Source organism: Chiloscyllium plagiosum, unplaced genomic scaffold (genome assembly GCF_037043375.1).
Source record: "Chiloscyllium plagiosum isolate Xiang-an unplaced genomic scaffold, Cpla_swu_hap1 HiC_scaffold_24, whole genome shotgun sequence".
Taxonomy (NCBI): domain Eukaryota; kingdom Metazoa; phylum Chordata; class Chondrichthyes; order Orectolobiformes; family Hemiscylliidae; genus Chiloscyllium; species Chiloscyllium plagiosum.
Window position 1 is genome coordinate 30,540,836 of NW_028270162.1, and position 27,410 is coordinate 30,568,245.

At 38.6% G+C, this 27,410-nt stretch overlaps 1 protein-coding gene across 1 annotated transcript in view; it reads right to left on the reverse strand.

The window, feature by feature from the left end:
* Positions 1-27,410, reverse strand: part of ift81 (intraflagellar transport 81 homolog) — a 109,940-nt gene that overhangs the window by 35,928 nt on the left and 46,602 nt on the right. Inside the window, exons 12-15 of the mRNA XM_043715704.2 lie at positions 15,950-16,099; positions 12,689-12,817; positions 7,764-7,853; positions 5,405-5,491 (exon numbers count right to left, since the gene is read on the reverse strand). Of these exons, the coding sequence (XP_043571639.1) occupies positions 5,405-5,491; positions 7,764-7,853; positions 12,689-12,817; positions 15,950-16,099 (456 nt within the window). The remainder of the gene's footprint in view (positions 1-5,404; positions 5,492-7,763; positions 7,854-12,688; positions 12,818-15,949; positions 16,100-27,410) is intronic.

Sequence of the window (27,410 nt, forward strand, 5' to 3'; positions counted from 1 at the left end):
GCCTGAAACGTCGATTCTCCTGCTCCTTGGATGCTGCCTGACCTGCTGCGCTTTTCCAGCAACACATTTTTCAGCAAGTTGTGGAATCAGTCTTATTGAGAAATGTGAATAAGATATACAGCAGAATGCATAGACCTTCTGATAAATAAATCAGGAAATTCATCAGCTGCAATGTTTCATCATAAAAACTCTATAAACCACTTGAATATGAAGTTCCTTCACTAAGTCAATGGTAAACTGGGATATTAAAAGGTTTGATCAGAATCCTAGAAGTCTCCCTCCAGCTTCACAACCCTATTTCTGTAATCTCCCTCCCACCTCACAATCCTCCCTATTTCTGTAATCCCTCTCCAGCCTCAATATCCTCCCTACCTCTCAAATCTCCTCCAGCCTCAGAAATTACATTTCTGTAATATAAGATTTTTATTTTGACTCACTTTTGGTTGTTTTGTATCAAAAATGCAAAAAAAACCCACAACAAAGTGTGCTTAACAGACCTTTTGGAATGGCCTACACATGGATGACTCAGTTTATTTCCTCAAATCAGAGTGTAGAAGGAGATTTTTTTTTGACATCGCTAAAAGGGGAAGTGATCGCCTAAAGGCATTCTCACCAGACTAGTAATCTGATATTGTTCTGGGGCCTGGATTTAAATCTCACCATGGCAGATGGTGGCATCTGAAGTCAATAAAATTTGGAATAAAAAGCCTAATGATGACCATGAAACCACTGTTGATTGTTAGGAAAAATCTATCTGCTTCACTTTAGGGAAGGAAACTGTCATCCTTACCTTGTCTGGCCTATGTGTGACTCCTGGCCCAGAGCTATGTATTTGACTCTCAACTGCCCACTGGGCAGTTAAGGATGGGCAATAAATGCTGGCCTGACCAGCGATGCCCATATCCTCTGAATAAATAAAAAAACATTTTCTCTAAATCACAGAGGTCTTTTTAAATGAAGTTGTTCAAGGAATGATCACCTTCATGGGATTGTACTAACAGACCCTGCAATGATCAGAGGGAAATTGAGGAACAAATATGAAGAGAGATCTCAGATATATGTCAGAATAATATCGTTGTAATGGTAGGTGATTTAATTTACCAAGCATGACTGGGAAGATCATAATGTTAAGGGTTTAGATGGTGAAGCGTTTGTTAGATGAGTTCAAGAAGTTTTTTTGTATCAATACATAAATGTTCCTACTACAGAATCCGTGAAATATGACCTTCTCTTGGGTAATAGGCAGAACAAGTGACGGAAGTGTTAGTAGGGGAACACTGGGTCTAATGATCAAAATTCTACTTTATTTTAGAAAAATTATGGAAAATGATAAGCCCTCCATAAAGCTTAGTTTTAAAAATTGGAACAAGGCAAATATTAATGGCATGAGAAAAGGACTTTCAAATGTTGATTGCAGAGAAGGGGTGTCTGATAAGTGGGAGGTTTTCAAAAGTGTGATAACGAGATTTGAGTCACTATGTTCCATTCTGTTCCTGTTAGACTAAAAGGTAAGGCTGGTACGATTAGGGAATAATGGATGAATAAAAATATTAAAGCTCTAGTCAAGAATCAAAAAGAATCTTAAATGAGATATAGACAACTGGGTACAAATAAATCTCTTGAAGTTTATAAAGAGCGTAGAGGCATTCTTAATATATGAGATCAGGAAGGCAAAGAGAGGATGTAAGATAGTCTTGGCAAATAAGGTTAAGGATAATCCAGATAGATTCCTTCAAAACATAAAGGTAGATAAATCTCTGGGGCCTGATTTAGTGTATCTCAGGACATTGTGGGAAGTGAGGGAGCAATTTGCAGAGCCCCTTGCAGAAATATTTGTATAATCTATAACTACGGTTGAGGTGCCTGATAATGGATGGTTAATGGCTAATGTGCTTTTGTTTAAGAAAGGATATAAGGAGAAGACTAGGAACTATAGACCTGGGAGTCTGACTTCAGTGATGGGTAAGTTGTTAGAGGTAATTCTGAAGGATAGGCTTTATATGAATTTGGAGAGTTAAGGAATGATTAGGGAGAGTCAGCATGGTTTTGTGAGAGGGTTGTCTCACAAACCCGATTGAGTTTTTGAGGTAGTAACCAAGAAGATTGATGAGGGAAGAGTGGTAGACATTGTTTATTTGGACCATAGACAAGTCTTTGACAAGGTTCTGTATGGTAGACTAACTAGTAAAGTTAGATCACATGGGATTCAGGGTGACCTTGCCAATTTGATACAAAATTAGCGTAACAGAAGGAGACAGCCAGCAATGGTGGAGGGTTGTTATTCAGACTGAAGGCCCATGACCAGCAGCGTTCCAAAGGGATCAGTGCTGGGTCCATTTTTGTTTGTCATTTATATAAATGATTGAGATCAGAATATAGAAGGCATGATTAGTAGTTTGCAGGTGATACGAGAATTGTTGGCAGGGTAGATGAGTGGTTAGCACTGCTGCGTCACAGAACGAGTGACCTGGGTTTGGTTTCAGCCTTTGGCGACTGTGTCGAGTTTGCGCATTCTCCCCGTGTCTGCGTGGGTTTCCTCTGGGTGCTCTGGTTCCCTCGCACAATCCAAAGATCTGCAGGTTGGCGAATTGGCCATGCCAAATTGCCCATAGTGTTCAGGGATATGTAGGTTAGGGTAGGATAATCGGGGAGGGGAATGGGTCTGGGTGGGTTACTCTTCAGAGGGGTTGGTGTGGACTTGTTGGGCCGAAGGGCCTGTTTCCACACTGTAGGGCTTCTATGGTTCTATAAGTCAAAGGCAGGACTTTCTCCATGTGCAGCACCACTTGCAGTCTACATCAGCAATCTTAAAACAGCTTTGCAAACCATGAAGCACTTCTATAATCTCAGAGATATCCTCAATAGATTAATCTGCAACTAACTTAAGAATGGTTGATGATGCCATTAAATAACCCTGCCAGGAAGTGCTCCTTACTCCTGGTCTGCAGTTCAACTTCAGTAGTTAGCTGGAGCAATGAGATCAAAAATGGTGGTGCTGGTGTCAAATGACATTATACACTGAATGACATTATAATTTCCCTACTCTGCATATTAATGGCATCAAATTAAAAATCACAACACCAGGTTATAGTCCAACAGGTTTATTTGGAGTCACTAGCTTTTGAAGGTGCTGCTTCTTCATCAGGTGGTTGTGGAGCAGAATCATAAGACACACCTTACAGCAACAGGATTGCAGTGTCATGGAATGTAATACTAAACAAATTTAGCTTAAGACTTTCATCTTTTAGAATGTCCATGTTAGTTTCAGTTCCTTCATATGTAAATTCCAGAACTTTATTAAAGTTACATTCTTAAGATTGCTTTTAACAATAGATGTCATCTCAGCTCAGAGAATGCACTGAAGGTGTGAAGTTAAAATCTGTGTCCCAATGTTAGGTCAGACTGATTCTATTTCTAAAGTGGGAGCTACAGAATCTTACATGGATTTATGAGTTTTTGAGCAAAATAAAATGTAATTCTGCAAGTACAAATTCGCCCCACGAACTTGTGTGTATATGCTGGGGAGACAGTGAGTGTGTGCGTGTCTGTGAGTGGGGTGTGTACATGTGAGTGGAATGAGGTACAAGTCTGTAAGAGGGGATGTGAGAGTGAGTGGAATGGAGTATAAATCTGTGAGAGGGTGTGAGGGTGTGTGTGTGTGCACGCGTGTATGTGTGAATGTGTGTGTGGGGAATGGGATATAAGTCTATGGGAGGGCGGGTGTGTGTGTGAGTGAATGAGTAAGTGAGTGAGAGTGAGTGTGTGAGATTGTGTGTGTGTGAGAGAGTGAGAGTGTGTGGGAGTGTGAGAGAATGTGTGAGAGTGAGAGAGTGTGAGAGTGTGTGTGAGAGTGAGTGTGTGAGAGAGTGTGAAAGTGTGTGAGTGTGAGAGAGTGACAGTGTGTGAGCATGTGTGAGAGATGAACCCAAGGTCCTGGTTGAGGCCATCCCCATGGATACCAAACTTGGCTATCAGCCTCTTGTTGACCATTTTGCATTGTTGCCTGTCCCAAAGTTTGCTTTGGACTATAACCTGGGCTGGTGTGATTTTTAATTTTGTCCACCTTAATCCAACACCACCACCTCAAAATCATATTTGCAGCATGTAATTCCAACCTCACTAAATTGTGTCCAGCCAAGAGGACACATGTGCACAGCATGAATGCCACAGTGTTAAAATAATTGGCACCAAGAAGACAAGTTTTATGGTAATTGCCCCAACAACAATTTAGCTCATAAGTATAGCAAGAACATACATCAATGCTGTCCTATTTTCAAATGAGACTAAATATCCAGAAACTAATAGTGTTTAATGAAAATGATTTAATTTATGACTAGGAGTGCAACAGAACAACCATTCACATAAACATAGCTTCATTATAAGTTGAAATTCCTTCAAACAAAAAGGAAGAATAATTATTTTGTTATTATATCTTCAAACAACAAATCATACCAAATAGAAACGCCTGGCATAATTCCCAGTTTGCACTTACTTAGCTAGGATATGATGGGAGGAGCTGCTGTTGGACTGGGGTGGACAAAGTTAAAAATCACACACCAGGTTATAGTCCAATAGGTTTATTTGAAAGCACTAGCTTTCGGAGCGCTGTTCCTTATGAGCTACCTGATGAAGGAGCAGCACTCGAAAAGTTAGTACTTCCAATTAAACTTGTTGGACTATAATCTGGTGTCATGTGATTTTTAACTTTAGCTAGGACAAATTTAGCCATGGCATTATAGGTTGAATCTCTACAGATCTTTTTGTATACATCTATCTGTTGACAAGGCAGGTTGACACTTATCAACTTCCAAATATACTCCAAATTCTTTCCAATTTAACCTCTTTCATCAACCTATCTTCCATTCTAGTAGTAACCAGAAAATCCTTAAATCATAGAGAGTTTGACTTTTATCCATCATTCGAAAAAACTTCATATTACTCATGCTACCCGGTCACATTTGCCAGCTCTCACATTGAGGTTTGTCTAGATTACAACTATCAAGACCTTGGTACTGTATGTGACCTTGTCTTCTTAAATATATCCCTGAATTGGTACTGGAATTGTGTTGATGTAACTAGAGTGCAACATTGTGCATATGCAAACATTAACTATAGCTCTTTGGTAAGATATTGGAAGGAAGTTACCTGTGATTCTTTCAACTAGCTAAAGTCCTTCCCTTAAGAGAGAAAGGCAGGAAGAAAATCCTCAAATTTAGTTATTTCTGCTTTCAAAAAACAAGATTAAGAATGTGTTGTGTGTTCAAGATATTTTCTATAATGATTTCATGGAATTTAGGCAATTATTTTGATAGTCAAAGAAAAGGTTTTCCAGATTTAATTTATGGTGCAACACATTGCCAGCAGTGGCTATTGAATATGTAAAAAGAGCTTGAACTTGCCCTACCTGTTCAAGCTTAGATCGATTACTTTCCAAACCTGCTGCACAACTGTCGTAGAGTGATTTTTTTTCTTCATACTCTTGAGTTAGTTCCTAATGTAAAATGGTAAAATGTCATGTAAATGAAACTATGAGCAAGCAGCATGTAACACTGAAACAATCTGCGTCCTTGTCAATCATAGATCAAGACCTTGCATTGTCAAATATATTTAAGAGAGAACAGGCCCTTCTGGCCTCCATATCTGTGCTGACCATGATGCCAATCTAAACTAATCCCATCTGCCTGCACATGGTCCATATCCCTCTATTCACTGCCTGTTCAAGTGAATGTCCAAATGCCTCTTAAAAGTTGCCATTGTATCTGCTTCCACTACTTCTTCTGGCAATGTGTTCCAGGTACCTACCACCACCAGTATAGAAAATGTGAAGAACTTGGCTTGAAGGTAGAAGACAGAGGGTGGTGGTGGTGGTGGAGGGTTGTTTTTCAGACTGGAGGCATGTGACCAGTGGTGTGCCATAAGGATTGGTGCTGGATCCACAGTTTTTTGTCATTTATATAAATGATTTGGATGTGAACATAGGAGGCATGGCTAATAAGTTTGCAGATGATACCAAAATCGGAGAGCAAAGGTGCTTACATCACAATACGACAGGATCTTGATCAGCTGGGCCAATGGGTTGAGGAGTGGCAGATGGAGTTTAATTTAGATAAATGCAAGGTGCTGTATTTTAGAAAAGCAAATCTTAGCAGGACCTATACACTTAATGATAAGGTCTTAGAGAGTGCTGCCAAACAAAGAGACCTTGGAGTGCAGGTTCACAGTTCCTTGAAAGTGGAGTCGCAGGTAGATAGGATAGTGAAGAAGGTATTTGGTATACTTTCCTTTATTGGTTAGAATATTGTGTACAGGAGTTGGGAGGAGATGTTGCGGCTATACAGGACATTGGTTAGGCTACTGTTGGAATATTGCGTGCAATTCTGGTCTCCTTCCTATTAGAAGGATGTTGTGAAACTTGAAAGGGTTCAATAAAGATCTACAAGGATGTTGCCAGGGTTGGAGGTTTTGAGCTATAGGGAGAAGCTGAATAGGCTGGGGCTGTTTTCCCTGGACCATCAGAGACTGAGGGGTAACCTTAGAGAAGTTTATAAAATCATGAGGGGCATGGATAGGACAAATGGACAAGGACTTTTCCCCTGGGTTGGGAGCGTCCAGAACTAGAGGGCATAGGTTTAGGGTGAGAGGGGAAAGATATAAAAGGGACATAAGGAGCAACGTTTTCAAGCAGAGGATGATGCATGTATGAAATGAGCTGCCAGAGAAAGTGGTGGAGGCTGGTACAATTACAGCATTTAAAAGGCATCTGGATGGGTATATGAACAGGAAGGCATATGGAGAAAGTGAGGACAGCAGATGCTGGAGACCAGAGTTGAAAAACGTGGTGCTGGAAAAACTCAGCAGGCCAGGCAGCATCCGAGGAGCAGGAGAATCGACGTTTCGGGCATAAGCCCTTCTTCAGGATATGGGCCAAGTGCTGGCAAATGGGACGAGATGGGTTAGGATATCTGGTCAACATGAATGAGTTGGACCGAAGGGTCCGTTTGTACATTCCGTACATTTTGCTGTACATTTCTATGACTCTAACTTGCCTTACACACCTCCTTTAAACATCCCCATCCTGATGCTCCTTAGTAGCTGATATTTTCACCCTCGGAAAAGGCTTTGAATATCCGTGTCTCTCCTTATAGTTAATACACGCCAATCCAGGATATATCCTGATAAACCTTCTGTGCACCCTCTCCAAAGTCTCTACATTTATCCTATGGCATAGCAACCAGTACTGCACGTAGTATTCCAAATTTGGCCTAACCCAAAGTGTAATACAGCTGCAACATCATATGCCAACTTTTATGACCAATAGCTTGACTGATGAAGGCAAGCATGCTGTACATCTTCTTTATCACTTGAGTTGCCAATTTCAAAGAGCTATGGACTTGCAAGTCCGCATTAAATTCTTATTTTCCATTTCATCATCCAACTTTCCAACAGGCTTTACATACTTTCATTTGGATTGAAATTGCAATACTGTATTTTCCATTCAGAGTTTAATAGCTGACTTGGTATATGAGTGTCAATAATGAAAGATTTGTGTTTGGTGAAGGACAATTATTACCCAGATACACTTCACTTTACAATAGTAATGATTTTGTGGCTAATATGCAGACTGAAACGTAACGGTCAAATTAAACAATGGAATTTGGTAAACCAATGTAAAGTTTTGATTTTGCATGAAACTGGCAATCAGACACAAAGGAAGTGATATATTTCAGCACTATCTGCTTTGCTGTTTAAAGTCTACCACGCACCTGACACTTTTGACGCAATGGTCGTAGTTCTTTGATGACAGGAGCCAGGGCAGTCTTCTTTTCAGAAATAAGGGCATTGAGTTTCTTTATCTGTAGAAATTTTACAACAAAAAAGATAGTACTGTTCAAGATCTGTGCGTAAAGCTTATTTTCCTAATATAAGAAATATAAAGTTAACTTGTAGTTACTCAAATTTCAGCAATGTAATACATTCTGAACTCAATATTTTCCTTTTTGTTCTGAACTTTTATAGACTGCATGTATATCTTATATATATGAAATTCAAAGATGGGAAAATAAAACCAACCAGCAATATAGCAAGTGTCAAAAAAAAACCCATACATGTTAAGTCAAGTCACTTGACTACTCTGCTTATTTAAAGAATACATGACAGGTAGCTGTTTTTGGTTTTGCGTGTGTGTGCGTGCGCGTGCGTGTGCGTGCGTATGTGCACAGTTCAGAGAGATCTCAATGTGAGAGGAATATTTGGAAAGAAGAGAGATTAGGATTGACTCACCCATTTCTAAGAATTTTAAAAATCATTTCAACTTTCTCAGCAATCTTCTCTTGGAAGTATAAACAAAACCCAGGAATAGAGCAGAAGTTTTGGAAATTGCATGAACGCATTTATGGATTAAATGTAATATTTTTCAGTAAGGGTACTTCTGTTCACATTAGGGTATTCACAACTGAAGATAAACCTAGCAATGCTCTAATGACATTGTAATGGAAAATATTTGTGCATCCTTGTGATACATGTTGATATTTTGTTAGGAAGGGGCACCAATGACTTTGAAAAACAGATTATCAACCAAATTAGTAAGGAATTCAAAATTAGCAGTCAAGCTTCAGGAGCGTTCAGATATATGGGTTTGGAAATTAAGCATGGCGAGTCAAGTGCAATTCTACTCCAAGAGTCTTACTTGGAAAATATCAATTTGAATGCAAATATACGTACAAGATCGGGACAGAAGAATGTGGCTAATATTAAGGATGAGATGAAAAGGCTGAGGAATCTTGACAGAGTTCAACTGGTTAGGCACACAGAGCAGAGTGGATACAAGTTTTGATATGTTGTAACTTAACCTGGCCATGAAAAATCCAAAGGTGGAAGATATTTTGAAGTGAAAAAAATCTATAAAAAGTTAAAATAGAGCAGTGAAGGCTAAAGTTTTCAGCTTTAACTGATCCCAATAATATGACATTAACCATCATTAGTGATGCCTCACATCTTGGTGATGGACTTTCCAGTGCAAGAGCACTTGTGAAATTCCTTGTGGAAGAAAATGGGAAAAGTCATCCCTCAGCGTGGAAAGCAAAGAAAATAAGAAAACAGTACATTAGCTGCTGAAGTCTGTCTCTCATTGATGCTGCTGACATGACATAGAACTTGTGTAAGATCTTAGAGGATTAGCTATATTAAAAGGGTAGATGTGAACCATCAGATTGTTTCATGAAGTGAAATACCTCCACAGAAAAAACTGTTGAAGCTTCTGAAAGAAGCATGTCTTGCCATTTAACAGTGGGAATATGAAATTATGCTTTACCAAAAGAATTACAGATTTTTACACATCACCTCCAGAGTTGATTGAGAGCAGGTGATCTTTGCTTGACTTTGGTATTTTGTTCTGTCAATGCTGTCCAGTGATTACAGGTAATGGATTTGAAATTTATTGGGGTCTTCCCACACAGGTTTAAATCTTGCTGATTATGTTTCTCATTCTTGCTGATTTGGAGGAATCTTGTGGTACAATGGTTCTATCCCTACCTCTGGGCCAGAAAGTGCTGGTTCAAGCCCCAGCTGCTCTGGAGGTTTGTCATAACGTCTGAATTAATTAATTAAAAATATCTACCTCCTGCGTTAAATATGTACCCCTTAGCGTAGTTTAATATGCTAACTGATATAATTGAAGAGATGAGTTTTGAAAATTGTTCTGATGCAGTGTCAGCATCTCTACCTCTGATCCAGGAGATCTAAATTTGCATGCTGATATTACTACACTTACACAATGAGTTTACTTTAAGTCAATTCACGAATAAACCATGCCACTCTATCACAAATGCATATTGAAACATAACCAGTTTGGATATGCACTAAATGACCTCTGAGGTATTTTTTCCCTTTTGTTGAAAATTCAACATTTGGTTAATATCCAAGTTCTAAACTAATTTGCTAATTAATTGAATGACAGCAGTGGAGGTGCAAGGGAAACACGTGCTTTCTTTTAATCAAACAAAATATATTATTACCTGACAGTAACAACTTCATGCAGAAGTTCAAATAATAAAGTACAATACATCATAAAAGTATGTTATATATGTTATACAAATGTGTTACAATGTAACCTAGCTTTAAAGTGTTCTACGGTGTAATAACTATCATGCTTGGCCTATTCAACTTGACATGCATGCAAATTTTTATGACCTTAAAAAATTACATGTGCTATAAATGAGAAGAGCAAATAATGGAAGATGGGGAAACTGAATTCAATAATCCCACTTGAATAAGATGCCAAGTCACTACGGAAATGTACTCTTAATCGTGAAAAATGGTTTTCAGGAAGTTGGAAAGAAAATTTAAAATAAAAAATAAAATTAAGCATGCGTATTGACTTCTGACAATTTAAACCTCAAGACGTCATGCATAATTACTCTACAGTATTATGACGATAGCAAACACTCACTCCACTTGCTTGCTCCAGAATTAAATTATAGGTAATAAATGCTGAGGCACTGAAGTGATCTCATACAATCTGTTACTATGCTGTCATGTAAATCAGACAGAAATAAAGTTATTTAATTTTAAATTAGCTGTTCTTTACATGTTTTATTCAACGAAAATAAAATTGATCTTTCTTAATACATTTCAGATACCGATCAGTCAAGTGCATTTTCTATGTTCAGCACAAACACAAAGGCAAATCAAACACAGCACACTGATCAGACCATCAACCTTCTTCACCTTGGGTCATCTTACTCTAGTAAAATCATGAGGGGAAAGTAGCATCCAAAGTTCAATCCTTCCTCAATGAATGCCACTCAATTTCTTTGAAAAAGGACTGGATACTGACCATCACTTTTCAAGTCACGATTTCATTTCATTTCATTTCATTCAAGTTGAGCTATTGAGAAATTTCACAGGAAAAGGGTTGTTCTCTAGCCACTGGCCTACAGTTTTGGAATAGACAGGCAGGAGGCTGGAAGAACACAGCAGGCTATGCAGCATCAGGAGGTGGAGAAGTTGACGTTTCTCCACCTCCTGATGCTGCCTGGCTTGCTGTGTTCTTCCAGCTTCCTGCCTGTCTATTTTGGATTCCAGTATCTGCAGTTTTTTTTGTCTCTACAGTTTTGAAAGGCATCTCCAGAATAAAATATAAATTATTTTAACACAATGTATTTTTACTAATAAACTTATTTGCTGAAATTACTTGATTTCATGTCCTTCATTAAATAATGAATGCAATGTTTCTATTCCCTATGATAAAGTGTTATAATGAAGATTTAAATATAATCATAGATAATATTGGAAAAGGTAGACTGAATTCCCTAGAAGATCTTCTTTGTTCTCATCAACAAAATGTTCAGCTAAGTGCTAAGAATCACATTGGTAAAACTCCTGATAGAATTTAGTAAAACTAAGTTTGATTAGTTTGATATGTTCTTTTATTTGTGCATCAAAACTTTCATTTTCCTATGAATGGGTATTAAAATATGAAATGATATAGGTGCCTCCATGTAAAAGAAACAATTTTTGTTCTGCTTTTAAAACAACTCAAGAAGGTGAATTGTCAACTTTGTATCTAAAGACCTTGACTCTCACCAAGAAAGGTTTAACATGAAAGAAGCAGCAGAATATTGTTATTTCTTCCAGAGAAATTAAAATGAAACTAGGATTGGATCATTCAAATCAATATCAACTGAGTTTGTACAATGCTTTATATTAACATATTTCAAGCACTTCACACAACAGATTAAATTTGAACTGCTGTTGTTAAATATCAAATGGCATTGTGAATAGCAATTGATTAGAATGTGAAAATTTTCTTTCCCATTCCATGATCAAATGGTCAATTCTTCCGTGATTTTTAAAATCCTGTAATATCACATTTATTTCAAAATCAGGCCATCTAAAGGGTGGTCTTTACCACTGAGGCTAGAAGGAGAGGAGATTTAACAGATACAAAAAAATGCCATTATTTGGTTGAGTATGAAGTGACTCAAAATAAATCATTTATTGAGAAGATAATCTTAATCATTTCTTAGAAATATAGAAGAAGTTAAACAATGCCACATCTATTGAAGGGGATGGCTAGCGCTCATTTCACACTTTGCAATGGGATTGTTAGTTTTAAATATGAGAACGATAAAACTTTGTTAAGCAAAGGTGTTAAGAGATATAGGTCAAAGGCAGGTATACAGAATTAGATCACAGATTGGCCACAATCTCATTAAATGATGGAACAGGCTTGAGAGGCTGAAAGACCTACTCTTGTTCCTATTCTAAGGTATACAGAGATGGAATTTTAAATGAGATAATGCCACAGAAATGCAACACATGTCTCAGTTTATAGCATGGTCTGGGCAAACATAAAGCAAAAATAAAGTTATATATTTAACTTGAAGGAAATAAACACTAAGTAGATTCCAAAATGCCAATGTGAAAAAAATTACAAGCATATTTTGGCAGGCAGCTTTTCTTCATGCAAAATAATTTATAAAAACAACTTTGACTAGATGGATTAATTATTGGGAGGTAGAATGATTATGAATAGTGAATTGATATAATAGGTTAACAACAGCAAAATGTTACCTACTGGATAGAAAAGGGCATATTACCATAATTGTAATAATGTTTTTTGCAAATGTTTGTAACATATTCCTTAAGTAACGAGCAACTACTTCATGATTTTATAAAAATGGATTACCATTTCAGACATTTCATCAAGGGTTCGTCCCTTCACTTCATCCAACTCGCTCTTCAATGCGGATACCCTCTCCAATTCCTCCTGTGTGTCACTGAAGCCAGTAATACCATGCTTAGCTTCGAACGCTTGCTATGAACACAAATCATTTGAAGAAAATATTAAAAAGCTAGGTATATACAGAATGGAGGTAGCCATCTATATCATAAATGTTATAAGTTCCAGATCAGGAGCTTGTACATTTATTTAGAGGATGTTGAAAATTCTAATAATTTGAAGCACGTGACATGGTTGCTACTAAAATTAATTGTATTCTTCCATTCTAATGGAAATATTATAACCTCATTAGTGAGCAGCCATTTTAAGTAGCTGTAGTACATGTAAGAGATAGTCCTTTTTAACCTGGGAAACAGTAGGTATGATTCTGAATTCAGTGTACATCTGCAATCAACTTTACCTTGTGGACCTTACTGAACCTGAAACCCAGCAAATGTAGGGAGGGTAAATAACTGACAGGAGGAGCTGTCAATTTGAAGACCCAGAAGCAGACAGGCCAGCAGGAGATCTGTGTGAGACTCAGAAGCATTTGCAGCAAGTTAAAAGGAGCAGGGGGAACAGAGGAGTCCCAGAAGCTGACAGAGCGGCAGTCACGCTGTGTAGGACTCACGGACTGTAGTAGTGAGGTATAAAAGAACAGTGAGAGCGGCGTAGATTATTTTCCAAATGGAAAAGTCTTCAGAAATCTGAAGTACAAAAGGGACTAAGGAGACCTAGTTCAGGATTTCTTAAGGCTAATATGCAGATTCAGTTGGCAATCAATCTGAGTGTTCATTTCAAGGGGATTAGAATACAACAGCAGAGATGTACTGCTGAGGCTGTATAAGGCTCAGCAGTACATGTGGTCAGACCATATTTGGAACATTGTGAACAGTTTTGGGCCCCATATCTAAGGAAGGATGTGCTGGCTTTGGAGGTGGTCCTGAAGAGCTTTGCAAGAATCATCCCAGAGATGAAGGGCTTGTAGATTCTGGGTCTGTACTCAATGTAGTTTAGAAGGATGAGGGGGAAATCTCATTAAAACTTACAGAATATTGAGAAGCCTAGATAGAATGAATGTGAAGATGTTCCACTCATAGGAGATACTAGGACCCATGCGCAGAGCCTCAAGGTGAAAGGATGACTTTTTAGAATGGAAAATGAATTTTTTCAGCCAAAGGGTGGTGAATGTGTGGACGTCATTGCCAGAGAAGGCTGTGAAGGCCAAATCATTGAGCTTTTAAGGCAGCGACAGATAGCAATGGGATTAGGGTTGGGGGGGGAAAGACAGAAGAATGGGGTTGAGAAAGATATGAGCGATGATCAAATGGTGGCCATAATTCAATGAACTGAATGGCTTAATTCTGCTCCTAAATCATTTCATCTAAAAATAAGAGGCTAGATTTAAGTTAGGAGGTAGAAGGCTAAAAGGAGAGTTGATGGAAAAGTTTATCATGCAGGGAGTCTGGAACTCACCACCTGAAAGGGTGTTGAGTCAGAAACTATTGTAACATTGAAGCAATGTTTAAACATTCACTTGTGTTGCCACTGTCTCTAAGACTATGGGCCAAAGCCAGAAAATAAGATTAGTATCATTAGATTGTTGCTGACCAGTGTGGACATGATGGGCTGAATGGTCTCCATCTGTTCTATAAATGTCTATGAGATCATAAAAAGAAAATTTATAGGGACTCCATGTCCAATCAACTATCAACTCTGAAAGCATTTTAATGGAGTGAATCACCCCAGAGTAAACATCAAACTTTGACACCAGGCTACGTAAAGAGGCATCACGTCATATGACCAAAGAACCCAGTATTAAAGAGTATCTTAGTGGTGAGGATAAAAGTAGAGTTCAGGAATGCAGGAAAGATTCAGAGAGGAACTGGTAGCTGGGCACAGCTGCCAATGTTGGTACATGGAAAATCAGGGGTGTACAGGAAGCTATAGTAATCATGACTGGTTGTAGCATTGGAGAAGTGAGGACATGGAGGTATTTGAAAATGAGGTTGAGAAGTTTTAAAATCTGTGTATTTCTGAATTCGGAGTCAGTGGGTCAATGAGTGTAGAGGTGATGGACAAAAGGGACTTGGTACGAGTTAGGATAGGAGCAGAGATTTAGCAGAGTTCAAACTTATAGATTGCAGCCTGTTGTTTTGGGGGGGGATTACAGAACCTGACTGTCAAAGGGAACTGCAATAACACAGATCATTACAAACTCAGACTGTTACAGTTATCAAGTAAATTCCACTTTATGGGGGCAGTGCAGTGGCTCAGTGGTTAGTACTGCTGCCTGACAGCACCATGGTCCCAGGTTCGATTCCAGCCTCGGGTGACTGTCCGTGTGGAGTTTGCACATTCTCCCCACGTCTGCGTGGGTTTCCTCCGGGTGCTCCGGTTTCCTCCCACAGTCCAAAGGTGTGCAGGCCAGGTGAATTGGCCATGCTAAACTGCCCATGCACTAGGTGCATTAGTCAGAGGGAAATGGGTCTGGGTGGCTTACTCTTCAGAGGGTCGGTGTGAACTGGTTGGGCCGAAGGGCCTGTTTCCACACTGTAGGGAATCTAATCTTACATATTTTAGAATTTTAAAAGATATTCTAAATATAACATACTGGAAATAATGCAACAAGGGCAGATCATTTTAGAAAATCCTAGAGTTCCGCAAGAGAACAAAACAAAATGAAGAATGTGTAGCAAGCCAGTTTCCAGTAACATTTCTTTTTAGCAAGTAATGACTAATCCGTTTAAGACTAAAAGAAGAAAGACCAAAGCCATAATTAGAAAACTTTGTATTTGGTACCACACTATCCCATTTTGAATGAGTATTTGACTCTCTTATTCAGAAACAGATCTTCAGATATTGCTTTTTAAAATCAATAGAAAAACAGAAATATTGAAGCTTATATTTATTCCTTGTAGCAGTTTAAGTTTTTAAAAGACCAAAGCATTATGCTATGGATTTCATCACCCTGTGTAATCAAAACAAAATAAATAAGGATAAACTTAAATATTCAGCTATCTGAAAACACATTCTGCATGCTAAAAGACAAAACTATAAAATGCCAACAGGTAATCAATGCAGTATTAATTAGATGCATGGAAGCTCGGAGGGACGACCGAAATGGTTTCATCGAAAGTTGGGTCATTGTACGTTTATTATTGTTTGTGTCTCGGAATAGTCTTGAGTTGGACAATGAATATATTAAAAGTTAGGTTTTCATATTACCAGCTGTTGCTGTATGGCCTCAAATCGCAGTTTTAAAATTTCTTCAGTTCGCTGCAGCACACCATACTCTGCTCTTAGCTCTGCCAGTTCTTGACGTTTCTTCTTATAAACTGTGCTCTTACTACGAAGCTTGCTGACGTAGCGTTTGAACTAGAAATAATGGAAATGACAGGGTAGTAAGTTAATATCCTCAGTGCTAAATATAGATTTTGAAGACAAGTATTTCAGAGTTGCAAAGAACATAATTAAAAATGTTATTAGTTTCAGAACCAAAACCAATCTCAATCTGTACAAAACAAGACTGATTGGCAATGCTAAGAATCTCAAGAATTTAATACACAACAGGGCAAACTCTACAAAAAGTGTCCTGGGTGTAAATATTACAAGTGAGCAGGATTAATGGATTAATTGAAAGGGTAGAAATGCAGGAGAGGCGGTTAGCTCAGTTGGCTGGACAGCTGGTTTGCAATGATTATGATGCAAACGGCATGCGTTTATCCTGAACTAGCTGAGGTTATCATGAAAGATTCTACTTCTCAACCTCTCCCATCATCTGAAGCATGGTGACCCTTGGTTTGAACCACCACCACCAGTCATCTCTCTGATGAGAAAGCAACCCTATGGTCTGCTATGACTATGGCAACTTTATTTTTATACATTAAGGAAGAAACGCAGGCAGAGATGTGGAATGAGCAGCAAGACTGCCTTGATTCTGCACTGACATTGGGCAAAAATTGTCCAGCTACTGCTATGCAGAAGATTTGAACAGAGTTTTCCTCCTATCCGCCAAATAAGCTCAATGTTGGCTTATTATCTTAATTTAAAATATATGTAAATTACTTTGTGTGCATTTATAAAGCATGGAGTCTGTATTTTATAACCAACTTGATTATTTCATTGTACTTAATTACCTTGGTCTAACAAAGAAACTCTACCATCTTTAAATTTATTTAACAAACAGTATAATGCAAGAGATACATTCTATATTATCATTTAATCAAACAGAAATGCTTTTTGTACAATTTCTGCTTGATTTTGTTTGCCATAGAAACATTAATTCATAAAAGGAAAAATGTTTTCAAAGCTTTCCCTTATAAATAAACCCCGTTTCACATTTTCCATAGGTTCAAGATGTTAAATCTACATCATTTATACAATTGGCTATTAGAATATAATTCCAATCAAGCTGTTTACCTTTTTTTTAATTCACTTGTGGGATGTGGGCATCACTAGTTGGCCAGCATTTGTTGCCTGTCCCCAGTTGCCCTTGAGAAGGTGGTGGTGAACTGCCTTCTTGAACCCCTGCAGTCCACCAACTGTGGGTTGACCCGCAATGACATTATGAAGGAAATGCCAGGATTTTGAACAGGCGATAGTGAAGGAATGGTGATATATTTCCAAGTCAGGATGATGAGTGGCTTGGAGGGGAATATGAAGCTGGTGGCGTTCCCATATATCTGCTACCATTTTCCTCTAGATGGAAGTAGTCTTGGATTTGGAAGGTGTTGTCTGAGGGTCTTTAGTGAATTTTTGCAGTGCATCTTCTAGATAGTATGCACTGCTGCTACTGAACACCAGTGAGTAGGGAGTGAATGCTAGTGGATGTAGTGCAAATCAAACGGGCTGCCTTATCCTGGACGGTGTCAAGCTCCTTGAGTGTTGTTGGAGCTGCACTCATCCAGGCAAGTGGGGAGTATTCCATCACAATCTTGTAGATAGTGGACAGGCTTTGGGAGTCAGGTTATGAGTTACTTGTCATAGTATTCCTAGCCTCTCACCTGCTCCTATAGCCACTGTGTTAACGTGGTGAGTCCAGTTGACTTTCTGGTCAATGACAACCTCCAGGATGTTGATAGTGGGGGATTCAGGAATAGTAACACCATTGAATGTCAAGGGATGATGGTTAGATTATTGGTGATCTCTAACTAGTGATGGTCATAACCAGGCATTTCTAAGATGCGAACATTACTTTTGTCAGCCCAAGGTAGACAGGCAGGAGGCTGGAAGAACACAGCAAGCCAGGCAGCATCACGGGGTGGAGAAGTGTACGTTCTGGGTGTAACCCTTCAAGAAGGGTCGACTTCTCCACCTCCTGATGCTGCCCAGCTTGCTGTGTTCTTCCAGCCTCCTGGATGTCTACTTCGGATTCCAGCATCTGCAGTTTTTGTCTCTAACCTGTCAGCCCAAGCTTGGTTATTGTCCAGACCTTGTTGCATTCAAACATGGACTGTTTCAGTATCTGAGGAGTCGTAAATGATGGTGAATTGTGCAATCATTGGTGGACATCCTGACTTCTGATTTTATGATGGCGGGAAGGTCATTGATGAAGCAGCTGAAGGTAGTTGGGCCTAGGAAACTACCCTGAAGAATTCCTGCAGAGATGTCCTTTAGCTGAGATGACTGATTTCTAACAACCATGACTATCTTCCAGCCATTGAAGAGTTTGCCCCCCGATACCCATTGGTCCAGTTTTTCTAGGGCTCCTTGATGCTACCCTATGTTGAATGCAGCCTTTATGTCAAAGACTATCACTCTCACCTCACCTCTGGAATTCAGCTCTTTTGGCCATGTTTGAACCAAGGCTGTAATGAGGTCGGACTTGAACTTGGGCTTCCTGGCTCAGATTTAGGGACACTATCATGGCACTACAAAAGAACTTGTTCCTCCATGCAAGTTTTCTTTCTAAATTAACCTGTTCAGAGATGTCATAACACACCTCTGGATCAGGTGGCACTTGAATCCAGGCCTTCTGGCTGAGATGTAAGGGTACTACCACTGCATTACAGCATCTTCTTCCTAGATCTGAGTAGCTGCGACATGAATGTTGCCATTGCCATAACTATCTTTATACTAGTTAAAAAGACAGTTGGTTCTAATTGTCAGGAGAGTCTCAGAATCCCAGAAGCTTTACAAAATGAGTGAGTGGTCGGGAGCAGGTCACATACATCAACTAGATTTACCTGCTGATGTTAACCCAAAAACGTTGAAGCTCCAGTCTTCTATCATTGGGACTAGTAACAGCAGAAATAAAACCCTGCGCCTGTTGATTCAGAGATGGGAATGTTACGATTAATCCAAATGACTGCTCTATGAATGGATGAATGGAAGAATTGGAGTACAACATGTTGAAGGACTCCAAGGCATAATCAACCTGTTCTAATGTCATTACATAAAAAATTTGTGAAATTACAGGAAAAGTTCTTATCCTGGGTTAAGCTAATAGAATTTAACAATTTTAACAAGATATAAGTATGTTAATAATTCCCAGAATCTACAGAGACATTTTTCCCATTTTCATCATGATTGACTATGTCTTCACCTGTCTTGATTCTAAGCTCAGGAATTCCCTACCTGAACCCTCTATATCTCTATACCTAGCATTTCTTTTTCAAGAGATTCCATAACATGCACTTCTGTGACCTCTTTCAATCACCTTTTCTGATATCTCACTTGGCCCAGTATCAAACTTGTCTGGTTAGTGCACCTATGAAGCTCTCCTTAGAATGCCTTACCACATTAATGTTAGTTCTTAAATACAATATGAATTCCAGCATGGTACATAAGACATTACAACAGTATTCAAATATTCTGGATGACTGAAGGAAATTGTAAGGGCATCATATGATGCACTATAGACATTATTATCCAATTGGCACAGTTGGGGCTTTTAACCAGCCAGCTTCAAATTAACGAGAGCATAGAACAAATAAAAGGCAAGTAAGTTTTAATGTATTGGGAATGTTGTTCCTCTGTTCAAGAAAGGGAACAGGAAAATCCTGAGTACTGAGTTTAAGAGCCTCGAGGTTTTGCTGCAGCTTTATAAAACCCTGGTTAAACCACAGTTCAGTTCTGGTCGCCTTATTATAGATTAGATTCCCTACAGTGTGGAAACAGGCCCTTCGGCCCAACAAGTCTACACCAACCCTTCGAAGAGTAACCTACCCAGACCCATTTCCCTCTGACTAATGCACCTAAGACTATGGGCAATTTAGCATGGCCAATTCACCTGACTGGCACATCTTTGGATTGTGGGAAGAAACCGGAGCACCTGGAGGAAACCCACACAGACACGGGGAGAATGTGCAAACTCCACACACACAGTTGCCCAAAGTTGGAATCGAACCCAGGTCCCTGGTGCTGTGAGGCAACAGTGCTAACCACTGAGCCACCGTGCCGCCCCAAAGGAAGGACGCAGATGTTTTAGCGAGGGTGCATAGGAGATTAACCAGGATGCTTCCTGAATTAGAGGGCTTGTCTTATGAAGAGAGGTTAAGTGAGCTAGGGGTTTTCCCACTAGAGAGAAGAAGGAAGAGAGGTGACTTAATAGAGGTGTACAAGGTAATGAGAGGCATAGATAGAATAAATAGCCAGAGATTTTTCCCCAGGGCAGAAATGGCTGTTACGAGGGGTCATAATTTTAAGGTGATTTGAGAAAGGTATAGGGGAGATGTCAGAGATAGGTTCTTTATGCAGAGAGTGGTGGGTGCGTGGAATGCACTGCCAGCAGTGGTAGTACAGTCAGAGACGTAGGGACATTTAAATAACTGCTAGACAAGCACCTGGACAGCAGTAAATTGAGAAGTGTGTAGATTAGGTTTATCTCAGATTAAGATAAATGCTCGATACAACATCATGGGCTGAAGGGCCTGTAATGTTCTATGTGCTATGCATTATACAAAACCATTTCTTGAATTTTGAATTTTCCAGTACAAACATTCTAATGGTACAGTAGTAAATTGGTTAAACAAAAAAGGAAATACTGAAGTAAGTCTGCTATGATCTTTACATAACTTTTTTGAGAGTTTTATATTTTAAATTCATTTATAAAATACTTTTCCTATGTTGTATTATAACAAATCCCTCCCCTTTTTATATCTGAAACATGCAAAGCCTGCAGCTAAGAGAAAGAACAAATAAATCTTCCCAAGGAACTACAATGACACTAACAGCTGTACTGGAATCACTCTATTTAGTTTTGCCCTTCCTTCATCGTGGAAGTGCATGTGCCCTTTGCCAATAGCAACACTAAGAAAAAGCAGCAAATCCAAATGCTAAATGGTTCTTTAAATTAGTGTCATTTAATTCTTGAAATCTTTATATGCCTTTTGAAGAATGCTACAGTTGATCGCTTCAGCTCTGCATTGTATTCTCCTGCATTGCGTTACTTTTTAAAACATTTTTGAAATTCTTTTCATCCTCAGCTATCCCCAAATATTTCTCCTAATTGCCAATGCTTTCTTTCTTTAGGTTCTAATGTTTACTTCTGAGACTCTCAAATACCCATAAAAGATCTCACAATAATATTTCAAATAAGAGCAGGGAGTCCCCTGTGGTGTCTAGGACAAACATTCATTCCTCAATCAATAACCCAAACAGATTATGTGATCATTACCTCATTACTATTTGTGGGAGTCCACTGTACCTATGTTGGAAGTAGACCATTTGGGATGTCCTGAAGTTTTAAAGGCACTGCATGTGTGCAAGTATTTCTTTCTTGTTAAATGAGGTGCATCTTAAATTAAACTCAAATAAATGGAAAATTGCAAGCTGGCGATATGCAATTTGCAATTCCGTTCACAGAATGTATCACAGCACTGGAGTAGATAATTCAGCATTCTACTCGACATTAATAAATAGAAATCACACCATAAGACACTCTTAAAAAGTTGTTAGTAGTTTAGAAGAGAGATGTGCTCACTAGATTTTCAATTAGTTATTTTCAATTCTCCATTTAGAATGTAACCTAGTTTGCCGATGCTTCTTTTCACATGCATGCTCATAAATATTGTTAGTATATGTGAATAAACTCCAGCTTTCTCTGAAGTAAAAACTCCAGTTTCTTTCAAAAAGATATTGGTAAAAGGCAGGGTACTCAAGTCTTCACAAGATGATGGGCCATAACTTTCCACCTTTCAATTTCTACCATCACACAAATTACATGTTGAGCAATTTCACCTATGTTCAACACAAATGTACTGTACAGCCAGAAGCAATTTCAAATTAATACTCTGCAGTAGGAACTTAGAGGCAGAAACTAACAGGAAATAGCAATGGCATACAGATTCACACAAAAGAGGTTATAGTGGGGTCAGGAAGGTAATTAGATAACTACATTTAATCATTGAAAAGCTTTTTGTGCTATTATCTTCATGAAGGATTTGAAATGAAAAACTCAGTTTTTTCAAAGGCTTGGCTTAATATTGTTGTCCAGGCATGTGAAATTGCTTCAGACTGTGCAATCTAAAAATAATTAATGTATCTAAATTCCCAGGATACATTTCTCATTCTGATTGGACATTCATTTTGAAAATGAAACAAGTTGAATTTTGAAAGAGACAGAAAACCATTCATCAGCCTCTAAATGTAGATATTCAGAAAATGTGAATATGCTAGTCACTGAAATGTTGGAAGGACAATTTTTTAAATTAGCAAAAGCAAAACTATTGCCTTTTCTTATCCTAACTTGAATGAGAAATAAGGAAAAATGTGCGCAATGGTTGAACAAAAACATAAATAAAATAGGAAGTTAGGATGAGAAGGGAGCTATCAAGAATTGCAGGGCACATTCTTCCCAGAATCCCTACCATCACCTTTCTCTGACATACCACTGACCTTCCAACTGAAGGAAAGAACAAAATGCTAGTTTAAAAAAAGGACAAAGAAATATGCACAAAAATATAGTTGAATGAAAAGCTGAAGATGGAGAACCAATAAAAAGAAACAATAGTTAACAAACATATATAAATGTCTCTGTATGTAGTGTCATTGGACATTCAACAATTGTTTTTATAAAGGAAGGTAAAGATGGGGGAGGGGAGTAAACAGAAGGGTAGGGAAGGAATGGATGAGGGAGAAAAGGAAAGGAAGAAGATGGGAAGGATCTGTCTTAGATTTGCCCAGGAGGGGATTCAATTTGCAAAGTGGTCAATCAAATCACAATGGAAAAACAGAAGTTGCTGGAAAAGCTCAGGTCTGGCAGCATCTGTGCAAAGAAAAGAGTTAATGTTTTGTGTCCAGTGACCCTTTTATGTAGGGTATGCAATTCCTGATATGGCAGGACTCACAAATGAAGACAAGTCTGCATCAATTAGGGTTATATTCACTGGGTTTTAGAAGAATAGGGGCATCTCATAGAAACCTATTCAAATCTAATAGGGCTGGACAGAGTAGAAATAAGGAAGGATGCTCCCAATGAATGGGAAGTTCAGGACCAGGAGTCACTGTCTAAGATAAGATGGGTAGGCCTTTTTCCAGAGAGTGATGACCTGTGGAATTCTCCAACCCAGGAAACTGTTGAGGCCAAAACATTGAAGACTTTTAAAAAAGATGAAAATATAGTGCTTAGAACTAAAGGGATTCAAGGATATGGGAGAAAAAGTGGGAACAGCGTACTGAGTTGGATGATGAGCATTTTGAATGGCGTAGCAGGCTCAAAGGACCAAATGACTCTACACCTGCTGCTATATTCTATGTTTCCAATTGCATACATCTTCAACTAAAAGTGTCACGTGCATCCATTTCAGTCTTCTGAAATTCTCAGCATCACTGGTAACAGTCTTCAATCAATTTCATTCATTCCATGTGATATCAAGAAATAGCTGGAGACACTGGTTACTGCAAAGGCAACTGACAACATTCTGGCAACTGTATTGAAGGGGTGTGCTCCACAAGCTGCCATGCTGCTGACAAGCTGTTCCAGCACAGTTACAACTTACAATAGTTACATGTATCTACACAGCAACATGGAAAATTACTGAGGTACATCCTGTGATCAAAAAGCAAGATAAATCTAACTAGGATAATTACCACTGTAATCTGTCTACTTTCAGTCAACAATAAAGTAATGGACAATGATATGCACAGTGCTACCCAGCCGCACCTGATTAGCAATGATATGCTCACTGATGCTCAGTTTGGTTTTGGAAGTGCACTCAGCTCCTGCCGTTTTTTCAGCGTTGATTCAAACATGGACAAAAGCACAAACTGCAGGTATGAAGTGAGAGATACTGCCCATGGCATTGAGACAGCATTAAATTGAGTATGGCATCAAAGAGTCTTGGCAAGTCTGAAGTCAATAGGAATTGGAAGGGGAGGGTGGGGCAAAGTGAGCTTTTATTGGTTGGAGTCACACCTCAGGAATAGCAGTTGCTTACAATATACATATTGACAGTACTCAAGAGTAAAAGTATTTGCCATACTATATGTAAAATAGAAGGATTTAGTGTATATGGATTTTTATAAACTATTCCTTAATCTACTTATCAAAATGTTCACTACAAAGATTCAGATATGTGATCCAAAGCCTAGATAGAAAGTTGTTTCATTGACTAAAAATTTGGACCAATGGATTTTGTTCGAGTTGGAAGTTGTCTTTCCTTGGGTTAGTGGTGAGCGCACCTTCGTTTATCATGTATACAGATGATTTGAAATCGTGCTACAAAGAGCACAACAAAGATAGGTGTTGATAACTTATAGGAAGATGGTTATGATATTTGAAGTCAATCATATCATCTCAGTCTCAGCATATAACTGCAAGAGGTCGTCTTGTAGATATTTTCTAATCAACCCATTCAGAGATGTTGTTACACACCTCTGAAGCAGGTGGGAGCTGAATGCAGGCCTCTTGATCCAGAGGTAGAGACACTACTACTGCTTCACATGACCCTTAAGATTCTCTTAATATTGTCCTTGACACAACTGTCTTCAGTTGCTTCAGATGTGGTCGTAAGTGGGGATGTTTATTAATAATTGCATGATATTTGACATTACTGGGGGTCCTCAGACACTGGAGCAACTCATGTTTATATGCAGCAAGACACAGATTACATCCAGGAGAAAGTGAGGTCTGCAGATGCTGGAGATCAAAGTTGAAACTTTATTGCTGGAACAGCACAGCAGGTCAGGCAGCATCCAGGGAACAGGAGATTCGACATTTCGGGCACGAAACGTCGAATCTCCTGTTCCCTGGATGCTGCCTGACCTGCTGTGCTGTTCCAGCAATAAAGTTTCAACACAGATTACATCCAGGCTCAGACTAATTGGCAAATAACATTGGCACTGCAAAAATGCCATGCAATAACCATCTCCAACTAGATTAATTTAACTATCACTTCTTGATGTTCAGTGGCATTATCCAACTGGCAACATCCTGGGAGGGTTTTTATGATTTACCAGGAACAAAATAACCATATAAATACTCTGGCTACAGGAGACAAAGTGTAGGAATTCTGCAGCAAGTAACTTACACCTCTTGTCTCCCCAGTTCACCATTTACAAGGCACATGTAACTCACCTGGTCTACTTAGATAGCACCTTCCAAACTCTTGGCCTCCTCAACATGAAAGGACAATAGTAGCAGATACATGGGACCACCAGCATTTATAGGCTCCTCTCCAAGTTACACAATATCCTGACTTGGAAATATAAAAAAAATTCACTGTTGTTAGGTCAAATGCCCATGAATCGCCACTGCATGGTGGGTGTCCTGACACTTTAAGAATTTTACCGGATCAAAAAGGCAGCTCATCACCATCTTCTGGAGGGCAATTAAGGGTTGGCAATAAATATTGGCTTAGCCAGCAACGTTCACATCCCATAAATGAATTTAAACACATTTCTTCCTTATAAGGAGGGAATGCCTCTCTAATCCACTTTTCTCCTTTAAGAAACCTCTTAAAACCTGCCTCTGATCTATTATCTTAGATGATTTGTTGCCATGTTTTGACTTGTAATATTTCTGTGAAGCAACAAGGGATGTTATGTTATATTAAACACACTACTTAAAAAGAAACTGTTGTCTGAAACACATTCAGAATTTAATTGTTAAGCATAAAAGCCAAAAAAAAATTCTGATACAAGGAGCAGAATGTAGAAATATTCAAAAATTAATTCTGATTTTGTATAATCTATTAACAAAGCTGAATAACTGAAACACTGGACCTTTCATGTCAATTGCAATTTGATCTTCAAAGATCTATGGATCGTATTCAAATATTGTGAAAAGAATGCAACATGTGCGATGTATTTGTCATAGGTCAATGACACCTGTTTTTTGGCAAGCCACAAATGATATTCATAGCTTGGTAACTAGAGCTGGGACACTACATATTTAGTAGGTTACAGGCACCCCGCTCCCCTCCACCTCCCCCCCTCCTCGCCCCCCCACTTCTGACAAACTTAGGCTACACAATAAGTGGACATCGTCGCCTCATCTCATCTGGATAGAAATAGAATCTATAACTTGAACTGTAACCTCTGCTTGTTGTGAGAAATCTTATCTACAGAAAATGTGACATTTTTCCTTTGAAAATTGGTAGCAATTGTACCAATATTATATTTACTGTGCAATTGCATTAACATTTGAGCCAAAAAGTGTAATACTGGTTTAAGAAATCCATAAGGGTTATAAATATACTATCTGCGCAATTCTCAAGGGCTAACAACATTGTTTCATCTTGGTCTAAAAACACTACAAGCCACTAATGTCAGAGCAATATAAAACTGGTCACACAAGCACATGCCACTCAGGAGCAGCAGTTGCTTATAATGTAGAAATTGACAGGGGGCAATGAACTCAAATTCAGCAGGAAACAGTATTTGTCATACTGTGCATAATAAAAGGATATATGGATCTGGATTTTCATAAAGTATCCATTAATCTATTTAACAAAAAGATCACTATCAATATTCAGAAATGATCCAAATCCAGATAGATAGCTGATTCATTGTATAAAAATTTGAAACAATGGATTTTGTTCAGATTGGAGAATGGTTGGAACTGGTGTACCCTTGGGTCAATGGTGGGCATGCTTTTGTTTACTTTATATGCACTTTCGCATAGGGAGCACAACAATGACATTTGTTAATGATGAAATAGGAAATCAGCAAACAATAAGAATGGAAAAGACTTCAGAAGGAAATTGGCAGACAGATGGCAGATGTATCTTAATTCTTTGTATCAATGAGTCTTGTAGCACAGAAGTAGGATTTTCAGCCCATCATACTTCCGCTCTGTTAGGTCCTGCTGTTTGCCCACAGCTCTGCAATATTCCCTCACATAAGATTTTCATCCAATTTCTTTTATTAAAGTTACAATTGAATCTGCTTCCAATGTTCTTTCAGGCAGTGTATTCCAGATAAGCATAAAAAAAACCTTTCGTCATTTAGCTCAGGCTTGTGTTCTTTGGTTATCAATCCTTCAGCAAGTGGAATCTTTTAGATAATAACACGTGAAATAAGTAGTAGTGTTGATCATACAACCCCTCAAGTCTATCGAATGAAATCATGGCTGTCCCCAACCTTGACTCCACTTTTCCTTCCATCTCTTTATCCCCTAATTTCCTTGGCATCCAAAAGTCTATTAATCTCAGTTGAGAATATATTCAACAATTCAGTATTCACATCCTTCTGGAGCACAGAATTTGAAAAGCTTCATGAACCTCTGGGTGAAGAAATTCTTTCA